Raw genomic sequence first — 13,357 nt, forward strand, 5'->3', positions numbered from 1 at the left:
ATGCAACCAAATTACAGTTTCATACTTCTACACCTGGTAAGAAGCAGACAACCTCAGGCAAAGAAACATTGCTCGTCAAGAAAAATCTATTAGTATGAAACATAGGTTTTATTTGAAAAAGAAATTTCTTAGAACATATGTCCGAAATACAGCACTGTAATTTATATCATGAAGGGTGGGAAAAGTGGAAAAGAAGAGAACTGAAGCATTCGAGATGTAGTATTACAAAAAGATGCTGATAATTAAGTGTACTAATAAGATAAGAAATGAGGATGATCTTCCAGAGTTAGCAAGCAAAGCAATATGTGGAAAACATTAACTAGAATGAAAAGGAAGTGCTACAAAAACAAGGAATAACTCCCATATTATTATAGGGAGATGCAGAGAGCAAATATCATATGTATGACAGAAACTGGAGTATATATAACACACAATTGAGGACACTGAATGAAATTGCTACTTTGAGATGAAGGGATTGTCTCAGGATAGGAAATCATTGCATCAATCAGTTAGCACCCAACTAGAATTGTAGCAATGCTTGGTTAAAGGATTATCTTGGCAGTCACATGGCAAAAATCTTTCTCGTGACAACTCAGTACTTCACTTTAGTGTTGAACTAAAGGTTTTGAAATCAGTAACATAGTTTAAGGCTTCAATTATTATTTTAGGCGGGTGCAAGGATTCTTGCACAAAATATTAATACGAGAGGTTTGTGAACAACAATTTTTTTATTATCTATGTGTTTGGTGACAAATACATACATAACAAAATTTAAAAATATGTCCATGCGAAATGATCTAATGCAAAAGATTGGTCGTAGAAATCAATCTGGCATTAGTAATCACTAATATCATGAATAATAATATTTACATGGTGCATGTGCAGATTTACTGAATATTACCCTCTGAGACTAGCACAAAAACAGTCTATAATCACAAATAAGTGTCCATGAAGTTGCAAACACCCATGTGGTTGCGAATACTGCTGAAATCCTAGTTTTTAAACATATACCACTTCGCTGCTGTTAATACTTTGTATCATTGAAATATCAGAATGACATAAGACACACTTAACATATATCATTACCATGACTAACAATGTGCAGTCTCTCAACAACAGAAAGTAGTTTCGCTATAACAACATGAGAAATAATACACAGAATCGATACAGAACTGAACAAAATAGATGAAAGCCCTGTACATTTAAAAGGTGCTCTGTAACAAATAACCATAAATTTTACAAACATCTTCCTGAATTTCAAGACAAAAAAACATGTAACTAATGATATTAAATAAATGTTACACAGTGGAAAGAAAAGGATAAATAATTAAAAACCCTGATAACAGTGAACATAAGGAAAGAAAAGGAATGCAAACACTGGAATGTAATGACCAAATGAAGACCAAACATAGGTAATGCATCCACTATTTGTGTCATTGTCAACCTGATTAATATTACGTACTGTAAGTATCCTCGATAATTCATCTATTTTCATTCAGTTTGTAGATTTCTGCTCTTGTTGATTTAGGACACAAAATTCTCTTGTGTGGTAACTAAAACTTGACAGAAGCAGATTTCTGTTTGTAGGTTTTTGTCATACTGCACAGAAAGGTTTGTAACTGCTGTTACTGATTTGCACACTGTACAATATTGAAATTATTCATAATGAACTCTCACGCAACACTACCATGTACTGATAAAAGTGCAATCGTCATACTAATACAGCAAAATCAAGGACAAAATACAGCTTTGTCCTCATGCATCACAGTTATAAATGAAATAAAGTGCTCCACATGGTTTAAAACACTTGAAAATTATAACTTATATTTATCTGATGTAGTACATCATTTCTTTTATAAATGTACAGGTACACATAATCTGGTGTTAAAAGTGTTTGGTGACAGTTAAATTTACATGGATTTTTTGGAATGTTTTCTGAGACTTGTTAAAACCAATTCTATTTACATTATATGTGCAAAAATGATCTGGTTTTTGAATTAGAATTTTCAAATTGCAAACAACATGTCAGTTATATACAGTTACATATCACTTTCATAAACTGAAAAAAATAACATGTACTTGTATAATGTGAAAATATCACCACACTTCGTTTTTTCCATAATGTTCATCATTAAAAGATTACAGTTTTTAATAAGGCTCACATTTTACAAATTCTTTTTTTTAGTTTAAACATATTCTACCACTGCAAATTTACATTACTCATCTGTGCAACAGCAGAGTAAATGATGAAGTACTTGCAAGTCACGACATTCACTGTAATATAATGCTTTCTTGAATGTTCATTCAATAAAATTTCAAAGCAATAGCAATTCTGTGTGTGTGTGTGTGTGTGTGTGTGTGTGTGTGTGTGTGTGTGTAGTTAGTGGAGAGGAAGGCGATATTCTGGCACTTTTGAAAATTTAATTTTAATTTCTTAAAGTGCACAGTGACAACCGTTAAACGAAAATAAGTAGATAAAAAAGGAGGAGGATGAACAGGAGTACTGTGTGCAAGGAAGTATGCACAGGTCAACATCTGATAATAAGTGCATATATGATTACTACTTAAGTGTAAACTTAAATGGTATGCATCTGTAACAAAATTATTATTTTGTGAACATCCACAACAATGAATATTTGTTTTCAACTTTGTAAAGTTGTACAAAAGTATAAAGAGATGAAATTATCAATTCTATACAATGCAAGAAAGCAGTAATTACAATCTATCACTGTCTCCACATGAACTATTTAGCTTTCCTTCGTAAACTGGATTAACACCGAATTCTCCTGAGCACAGAGGTGACATTGAAATGTCTTAACAATTATTCACCAACGTATCAACTGATCTTACGAAAATAAAGATTTCTGAGAGATCATCAACAACTACACTTTTACACGTTACAAAACACTCAACTTCTTCAGCTTCAACTGTAACAATCAGAAATCATAGAGAAAGAAAAATCTGCATTACAATCTTGGCCCCAGCATGAAAGTTCTGTTGATAAGAATGCCTTCAGCACTTAAACCATCTTTTTAACTGTTATCTATGAAGGCATCTGTATAACCACACAGTACACCTGTATTCAGAAAACTTTAGAACAGAATGAAAGTGATGTATTATCTATCAATAATATCACAAATGTCACAAAGACCTAACAAAGTCATTACCATGCATCATGATGATCAGGTATTCCACCATTTCAAACCATAACAAACTGCCTATAAAAATAAAGCACACACTTACAACAATAAATAATTATTAGTGTTGCCCTCTGGAGGACTCTGACCAGACGGCACTAATGGGACAAACCCAAGGCTAGAGGTCAGGATCAATGCGCTGTCTCTGCAAGCTGATTTCTTCATAAGCTTCCAGAAAATTACGAATATTATTCTGACATTCAGTTGTGCACCAATGCTGCACCAGTAAGTGTATTTCTGACTCAAGTGAAGCCTCTAACTTAGTTCGAAGGCCATGGCGTAAAAGTGCCTTTGTTGCTTCCATTGCCTATGATAAAAGAGAAAAATATATTAACAACAATATAATGACATCTACAATGAAATTTAAAACAGTAGTAGTAGAATTTTTGTGGACAACTGACATATGTGAAGACATAAATTATGTTTGTCCTGACACAAGTTTGTCTAATGTTTTGCAGATTTATACACATGTCATATTAACGCAATGGACACAAAACTGATATCCAATGTTACGTCATGCCTTTTTTAATTGGTCTTATATAACTTTGAGATCATAGTGATGTTGAAGTGCAGCAGACAATGACTTCTCGGCCAACTGATAATAATCAAAAGCTAGTTCCCTTCCTCTAAACGATCGGCAGATGAGCTGACAGTGGTTAGCACACTGGCCTTGTAAAGGGGAAACACTTGCTTGGACATCTGCATTTAGGTTTTCTGTAGCTGCCTTAAATCATTTATGGCAAATGCTAGGGTTCCTTAAACACGACCACCACATATTTCCTTCCCTATCTTCATTATTTCCAAGCTCTTACTCTGTGTAATGTTCTCATTGTGAACAGAATGGTAGGTTACACTTAAATTTTCCTTTGCAAGTTATGTGTTTAGTAATCAAGGTAGTGCCTGCTGTCTATATGCGAGAAGCCATAAAATATCTATACTTTGTGACATACTGCGAACTGTGAAAATAAAAGTAATGAAATAATAATCAGTTCTGTAGCATATCAAGGTGAGAATTAGAGTAACTTCATAAACATTGTTAGTAGCAATCACAAAGGGTGTCTGTCTTCATTGTTTAACAATTAAATCTCATTATGTAATCATTACATCAGGATGTTCACTTGCACTATGGATGTCTGTGTGGTTGTATGCGTCTGAAACGATGTACTTAAACAAATGAAAGAGCAGTGGCTCAAAAACTAGTAATGTCTCTGTGCTGCTATCTGTTTCTGTGTGCTAGACATCAATTGGCTACAGGTCAATGTTTGCCTTGCCACACTTTATTTTCAATCCTGCTATTTCTTTTGTTGTAATAAAGTAGACCATTAAATTAATAGGTACCCTTTGAACACCGCTGTGCATTTCTAAAACAGATTAGCAGAAAATGTCATTCCATTTTACCCCATCGTAGCTGTCATATTCACAAAAGACTGAAGAAATACTGTTTCCATGGTATCTCTTATCAATGGAATATTTATATTTGGATAAACTTGGGATTACTCACCTATAATATAATTGGTAATGTTTCAAAATAGAACTAATTTGTGACATACAATACATGCTATACATATAGGTGTAGTGAGAGTTACCTAGTATAAACGAGCTATTAATCACTGGATAACAAATAGTCCAGTCAATGGAAGGAAAATCCGAGGAAAAACTTTCTGTAGTTGCAAATTTTTACACGATGGGAGAAGGAAGTGCCATGAACAATACAGCAAAAATCCTGACCGGTAACATGTGGCCGAAGAATGGGGACATTTAAAAGTTACTTTTTTATGTTTTTTGAGTAACTCAATAACCGCAGCCTCTGTCAAAAATGTTTCCCAGTGTTACATTAAGCTACATTAATTTCCCTAGAAATTTTTTTTCTCTAGGACTAATACTTTTCATGTTGCAGGGGATGGAGAAATCACAAATTACTAAACATAGTGTTTTGATCGTATAAAATTAATGTTTACTGTTCAATCAAATTGTTTATAACAAATATTAAATGTGTGTTTCACATCTAAGTGCAGTAGTGCCATATTTAGGGATAAACTGTGTTTTTTGGGTTTAATGGGGGTGGAGAGGGTGGTAGGAAGGAAGTGGGTGGGAGGGGGTGGTGGGGAGGGGGTGGAGTGGGGATGGAGGGAAGAAGCATGAGGGTAGGTACATTGCTGAATTGTGGTTATGCATTTCCCTCCTTTATAGGTCTACAAACTGAAGAGAAGCAGGCGAGTCCCACCTCCCTCTACCTCACTATGTCACAGCTAGTGCCTACAGGGTGTTTAACAAATTTGCACTAACCCTTCTGCAGTGCACCTTATGATAACTGGCCACACGCTGTGCAATGTTCATTTTCTACAAGGTGTGTTAACACTACATGGAATACAGGTAAGAATTATTAATAATATTAATGCAAAGAACACATGTGGAAAGAATCTGTGTCAATCAGTGAAGAATTTTCTACACTGCTAGAGGGAAAATTTATTCTTAGTGATCCCATACAGCAGCTGTAGCTTTCTTCCAGGAAAGGCATCCTCTCCCACGGCTGCTGCTCAATTTTCAGGCAGACTATACCTCTGCAGCATTTCTTGTCTACTTCTCTTATATACGTAGACAAAATAACTTCACTGGGGTTGGATTCATACACTGGAGTTATTTTCTGTTTAAGTGAGTTGTTACGTTATTAAACTTAACTCCTGCAGCTGTAATACATCTACCATACTGAAACTCCTGCAGCTGTAATACATCTACCATACTGAAGAGTTTAGCCCAAGTGCAACATGTTGTCAATATTTATTTGACAATGTTTATTTCATTGCCTCCACTATAAATAGATGCTCCATCCTTGCATCAGCTCAGGCTCTTCCGCAACAGATTTAGGTCACTTAGGTGTTACCCAACTTCAGATATTTCATTATAAGTCAAGCGATGGATTACAGCACATTACTATTTTGGAACTGAACATGATCAAGCCCAGTCCATCAGCCACATTCACACCCACCTTGCAAGATACACTGTGGATGTGTGCTAAGTGCTTCACTCTGTGAGTTCCACTCTACAAGTCCAAGTGGTTTCTGAATGAAAGAGATTTGCATAGGCTACCAGTAACACAATTAACTGTGAGAGAAATGCAGTAACTTTCTGGTCATTAATTAATTCATCACTAAGTGCCTACAACATGATACATAGCCTCACAGTACACTGTCAACAATAAAGAGCAACAAGCTGTAATTTCGCAACTGACCTGAAACACGCTATAGTTGCTTCTAGTGATGTAGAGGGGTAGAGATAGTTTGAATTCACCTGTTCGCTATTCAGTTTTCAGGCCAACAAAGGAGGGAAGTGCATGACCACAATCCTGTGAACTACCTTCCACAATGCATCTGCATCTACATACATACTCAGCAACCCACCATATGGTGCATGCTTCCTTTCAACGCTACAACTCATTTCTCTTCCTGCTCTTCTTGCAAATTGGCAAGGGAAATATGACTGTTCATCCGTACGACCCCTAATTCCTCATATCTTATGTTCATGGTCTTTATGCAAAATGTACACTGGTAGTAGTAGGATTGTTCTAGAGTCTGCAAAACATCAAATCTCTCAATTTCCTCAACAGCGTTCCTCGAAAAGGATGTTACCCTCCGTCCAAGGATTCGATTTGAGTCCCCGAAGTACCTCTCTAATACTTGCATGCTCATCGAGCCTACTGGTAACAAATCTACCATCCCATCTCTAAAATGCTTTGATGCTTTCCTTTAATCTGACTTGGTGGGAATCCTAAACACTCTAGCAGTACTCAAGAATGGGTTGCACTAGTGTTCTATACGTGGTCTCCTTTACAGATGAACCACACTTTCCTAAAATTCTCCCAATAAACCAAAGTCAGCCATTCTCCTTCCCCACTACAATCCTTACACGCTCGTACAATTTCATATTACTTTGCAACATTACACTCAGATATTTAATTGACATGACTTTGTGATGCAGCACTCTACTAATGTTGTGTGTGAACATTTTGGGATTGTTTTTTCTACTCATTTGCATTAACTTATATTTTTTATATTTACAGCTAGCTCGCACTCATAAAACCACTTAGAAATTTTGTCAAATCATCTTGTATCTGCCTAACATCACTCAATGATGACATCTTCACAAACAACCCACCATTATCAGCAAACAACCACAGATTGCTGCTCACTCTGTCTTTCACATCATTTATATGTAGGGAGGATAATAGCTATCCTATCACACTACCCTAGGGCATGTCCCACAATATCTTTGTCTCTGATGAACACTCATCACTGAGGATAACGTACTGGGTCCTATTACTTATGTAGTCTTTGGAGGCACTCACATATCTGGGACCCTATTCCACATGTTCATAACTTCATTATCAGTTTGCAGTGGGGCATCGAGTCAAACCTTTTCGTAAATCCAGGGATATGGAGTTTGTCTGTTCTGCAATGTCACTATGCTTTTCTACTGCTGAATATGCTTCTCCAGTCTGGTACAGGTCATCTCATGCCAGACAAGTAGACATTGCTCTCAACGAAACCTGCAGGTTGATCACAGGTTGCTTACGACCTACCCCAACTGATAAGCTCTACTGCCTGGTTGGAACAGCGCCACCATGGGTACGCAGAACAGTGGCTACCAACAAAGAGAGACTGAAAGTGGAACAGGACAGTGCCCATCCACTGCACGGACATAATCCACCACAGCAACGGCTGAGATCGCGAAAGAGCTTCCTGAGAACATCTGGGAAGCTCGCCATTTCATCAGCAAAGGCAAGGCTGGAGTTATGGAAGAAGTCAATGCCTCACATGCAGATGCCAGAAGCCAAAGAACTACCACCTGGACACAACGAGAGCTGGGTGGTGTGGAAATCTTTAAACAGATTACAATCTGAAGAGGTGGGGCTTCATAACAGAAGATACATCCTGTGATTGTGGACAAGAACAAACCACAAGCCACATGCTCCAGTACCTATTGTGCCCTACATCCTGCACGAAGATTGATCTCCTGCAAGCCACTCCAAGCACGTTGGAGGTTGCAAAGTACTGGGCACATGTTAATATAAATACAATTTGTGTGTATATATACACACAAAGATTCTGTAACTTACCAAACGAAAGCGTTGGTACGTTGATAGAGACAATAACAAACACACACACACACACACACACACACACACACACACACACACACACACACAAATTTCAAGCTTTCGCAACCCACAGTTGCTTCATCAGGAAAGAGGGAAGGAGAGGGAAAGACGAAAGGATGTGGGTTTTAAGGGAGAGGGTAAGGAGTCATTACAATCCCGGGAGCAGAAAGACTTACCTTGGGGGGAAAAAGGGACATGTGTACAATCGCGCGCCACGTGCGCCACACACACACACACACACACACACACACACACACACACACACACACACACACACACATATCCATCCGCACATATTCAGACACAAGCAGACATATGTAAAGGCAAAGAGTTTGGGCAGAGATGTCAGTCAAGGTGGAAGTACAGAGACAAAGATGTTATTGAATGACAGGTGAGGTAGTATCATAGAAGAAAATAGGAAGCTGAGTTTTGACTGAGCGATGCTTTCTAAAACTAATGATTTGTGGACAGAAACTTTTCAGTCGGAAATTTGTTATATTCAAACTGCTAATAAGTTCAGGAATTCTGCACTAAATTGATATTAAGAATATTGGTCTGTAATTTTGAACATCAATGGCCTTTAAATGCTCGCCCATCCCCATGTGTCCATAAGTCAAGATTTTTAGTATGTTGTTTGCACCACTCCCTCCTACCACCATACAAAAATTTGCAACAACATGGATTTTTCCTCCTATCTCTTTTTGTCTTAGTTGAATTGGCTAGAGATTAAAAATGTGAGTACCACCTGGCACCTGATTCTCATTTTTAAACATAAAGAGAAATCGCTGTAGAATAATCACCAAAGAGCTACGAAGCACTAATTTCACTATATACATTACATCCCCATTGGAAGACAGAAAAGGTACAATGGCCTGCTTAATTCAAGTATTTGTCCAACACAAGACTATAATGAATATTCTTGCAGATGGATGGATGTCAATATCAAGAATCAGATATTGAATAAGAATAACAAGAAGTATTGTTGTTAAATATCAATACCTATGAACATTAGGACGAAGTCCTTACCCATGAAATGAGCCCTAAAATGGAAGATTACATGATGCATATTCACAAAAGCATAGTTACAAAACCAGACTGACTATATTCATATGCTAAACAGGATGAAGAGTCTACTGTGATCTGGAATAGGAAGGCGGTGTTGAAAACTGTAAATCCACAACAAAGACATTATTTAAAAGGCATAGAACTGCACTATGTGACACCCAGAAGCACTTTTATCAACTGAATCATGGAATATGCACTGATGCTTGCCTGTCAGGAGGCATTATCACCATAATAATTAATCACAAAAATATTTCCATACAAAAGCAAACTGAATGCACTTCACAGCAATGGAACCACTGGCTATCAAAATGTTGTACCACCTGATGAGCAAGTACAGCTACTTTTTGAGAAAAGTTGAAAACATATCGATTAGTTGAGTGGTACACAACCTCTTGTTGTAATTATGATCTTCAGTCCAAAGACTAGTATAGTTCTATGTAGCTTTTCAGACTTGTCTATTCTGTACAAGTCTCTTCATCTCTCCATAACTACTCTAACCAAGATCCATTTGAACCTATTAACTGCAGTCATGCCTTAGTCAATTTTTACAACCCACACTTCACTCCATCACCAAACTGAATATTCCTTGATGTCTCATAATGAGCCCTATCAATCAATCCTTCTTCTAAATCAAGATATCCCAAATATTTTGTACTACTCATCTAATCCTCACCGTCCTTCTGTAACACAACATATCAGGAACTCCTATTCTCCTCTTGTCTGTACTGCTTACTTTTCAGATTTCATTTCTACAAAAGGCTATAATCTACACAAACAGCTTCAAAAGAAATTCCCTATTTAAATGTTAACAAATTTCTATTTTTCAAAAACACTTTTTGTGCCATTTTTGATGGGTATTTTATACAGGGTGTTCAAAAAGTCTCTCCGCAGTGCCGTATGATTCTTCGCCTGCCTGGGTTTTTCAACAAAACAATAAACGCACAACGATACTGCAGTGATGTTCTGTACCCATTCATAGGAGAACTTGTGTTAAAAGAAATACTGAACGGTTGTTTTCAACAAGATGGTGCAACCGCGCATACAGCTCGCGTTTCAATGTCACTGCTTGCTGATGTTTTTGGTGATCGCATAATTTCACAGGGACTTTGGCCTCCACGATTGCCTGACCTAACACCACCTGACTTTTTCTTCTGGGGTGTAGCAAAAGCAACTGTCTATAAAAACCATCCAAAATCCATCGATTAATTGGAAACTGCAATATCCACTTTCACTGCTTCTGTTACAGAATAAATGTTACAGCTTGTGTTTGGAAACATGATTAGACAAATTTAATTGTGTATTCAACAACAGGGGGGACACTTTCAACATTTAATTTGAAAATTTGTAAGTAAAAATGAATATTCAATAAATTAATAACTTTTATTTCATTGAGCTTCATTTCGGTATATTTACTGCAGCATACAGCACGCGCAGCTAACAGTCATACGGCACTGCGAAGAGACTTTTTGAACACCCCGTATCTTCTCTACTTTGGCCATCATCAGTTATTTTTGTTTGTCCTTCACTGATCTTCAAGCCGTTTATCGTATCTGACATAATTACAATGCCACTGGAAATCCTTAAAAATTTTTATTTCTTCTCCATGAACTTCAATTCCTTTCCTAAATTTATCTTAGTATTCTTTTACTGATTATGCAGTGTATAAGCTGAATAACATAGGGGGTAGGCTACTATACTATTTCACTCCCTTTTCAACGACCGCCCCTTTTTCATATCCTTCGACTTTTATAACTGAAGTCTGGTTTCTGATCAAGCGTATACAGGTGTGTTATTTTTTATCTTCAAATAAAAAGTCGTTACTGTTTCAAACTAAAAAAAGGTTTTTTCTGAACAAAATGAATGTAACATTGAAGTATTACATGACATAAAATTACAGCAACAAACGATGTCCATAGCAAGAGCTGTAGCAATGGTGCCAAAGATGATTTTCTAGTACAAGCATGGAATTCATAATTTCCAACATCCCCACAAGGAGCAAAACCTCTCAGTATCTCACCCTCTTAGTCCAAATTCTTGTGTTACTTTATGATGACTAGTTCTTCACAACAGCTTTGTCATTACATTCTATTAGTGTTCCATTTGTTGAAATTTGCTCCACTCAATGTGTTTAGTGTGGCCTTTGTATCCAATTATCTTTGACAAGTCAACTGCACCTTTGTTGTCACACAACAGTTTAATTAGGCCCACTTTTAGCAAATGGGATATTTCTCTTCATAGCTATTGTAGGCAAAGTGCTTCCTGGCAGACAGAAGTTAATGCCAAGTAATCTGCATCAGTCACCTAGAATGTTACTGTTGGTATTTTTGCTGCTCCACAATACTGCTGCACCTTGTGCCACAAACAAGAATTCGGTGCTTTATTTCCTATCTTCTGCGTCCCTAGCCCAGTCAGGATCAATGAATCCTGTGATGTCATGATCCTCATCTTTGAAAATTGTACTTCGACATCTTTAGTTCCCTCTAAATATTGTAGGACTGTTTTCACAGCTTGCCAGTAAGATATTCCTGGGTTATTATTAAACTGACTCACCACTCCAATTACACATGAAAGAGCTAATCGTGCCTACATTAGGCTATGTATGACTTCCCTTCCTGAGATAAATCTTTATGGCAGCCGCCCCTCCCCCTCTGCAGTAATACTGGATGTTATGATTTAGCAGTGTGGATGCAAGATGCCAGCCTTGCATATTATATTTTTCTATAATCTGATTTATATAATGTGTGCTTCATCTACTACAGTCCACACTTGCGATCTTTTGTTAATCAGATCCACAGGCAACTGGACATGGCTCCAATGTACTATTGTTTGAATTGTTTGTTTAGTTTCTCTTTAAAAGCAATTTTTTGTTGCAGGTTGTTACAAAAGGTCAGTATATCATCAACATAAATTGCTATGATGAATATGTCTCTTCCTTGATTTTTGTGGTAAATGCAGGGGTCGGCTGGTGACCTACTGAAATTTACACTGAGTAGAGCTTTATCCAGTTTGACATTCCAACAGTAACTTTTCTGTTTACATCCACAGACTGATTTTTAAAGTCTTTTCATGCTTTTATCTTTTACTGACCTGAGTCGAAACAAGGCCCCGGGAGTAGACAACATTCCATTAGAACTACTGACGGCCTTGGGAGAGCCAGTCCTGACAAAACTCTACCATCTGGTGAGCAAGATGTATGAGACAGGCGAAATACCCTCAGACTTCAAGAAGAATATAATAATTCCAATTCCAAAGAAAGCAGGTGTTGACAGATGTGAAAATTACCGAACTATCAGCTTAGTAAGTCACAGCTGCAAAATACTAACACGAATTCTTTACAGACGAATGGAAAAACTGGTAGAAGCCGACCTCAGGGAAGATCAGTTTGGATTCCGTAGAAATATTGGAACACGTGAGGCAATACTGACCTTACGACTTATCTTAAAAGAATAATTAACGAAAGGCAAACCTACGTTTGTAGCATTTGTAGACTTAGAGAAAGCTTTTGACAATGTTGACTGGAATACTCTCTTTCAAATTCTAAAGGTAGCAGGGGTAAAATACAGGGAGCGAAAGGCTATTTACAATTTGTACAGAAACCAGATGGCAGTTATAAGAGTCGAGGGACATGAAAGGGAAGCACTGGTTGGGAAGGGAGTGAGACAGGGTTGTAGCCTCTCCCCGATGTTATTCAATCTTTATATTGAGCAAGCAATGAAGGAAACAAAAGAAAAATTTGGAGTAGGTATTAAAATCCAGGGAGAAGAAATAAAAACTTTGAGGCTCGCCGATGACATTGTAATTCTGTCATAGACAGCAAAGGACTTGGAAGAGCAGTTGAACGGAGGATGTAAGATGAACATCAACAAAAGCAAAACGAGTATAATGGAATGTAGTCGAATTAAGTCGGGTGATGGTGAGGGAATTAGATTAGGAAATGAGT

General features: G+C 37.2%; 1 protein-coding gene across 2 annotated transcripts in view; it reads right to left on the reverse strand.

Moving 5' to 3' along the window:
* Nucleotides 1–709: 709 nt before the first annotated feature.
* Nucleotides 710–13,357, reverse strand: part of LOC124787907 — a 97,485-nt gene continuing 84,837 nt past the window's right edge. For both annotated transcript variants that reach the window (XM_047254888.1, XM_047254887.1), the window contains exon 7: nt 710–3,504. In XM_047254888.1, coding sequence (XP_047110844.1) covers nt 3,316–3,504 — 189 coding nt within the window. In that variant the 3' untranslated portion in view covers nt 710–3,315. The remainder of the gene's footprint in view (nt 3,505–13,357) is intronic.

Source organism: Schistocerca piceifrons, chromosome 3 (assembly GCF_021461385.2).
Source record: "Schistocerca piceifrons isolate TAMUIC-IGC-003096 chromosome 3, iqSchPice1.1, whole genome shotgun sequence".
Taxonomy (NCBI): Eukaryota; Metazoa; Arthropoda; class Insecta; order Orthoptera; family Acrididae; genus Schistocerca; species Schistocerca piceifrons.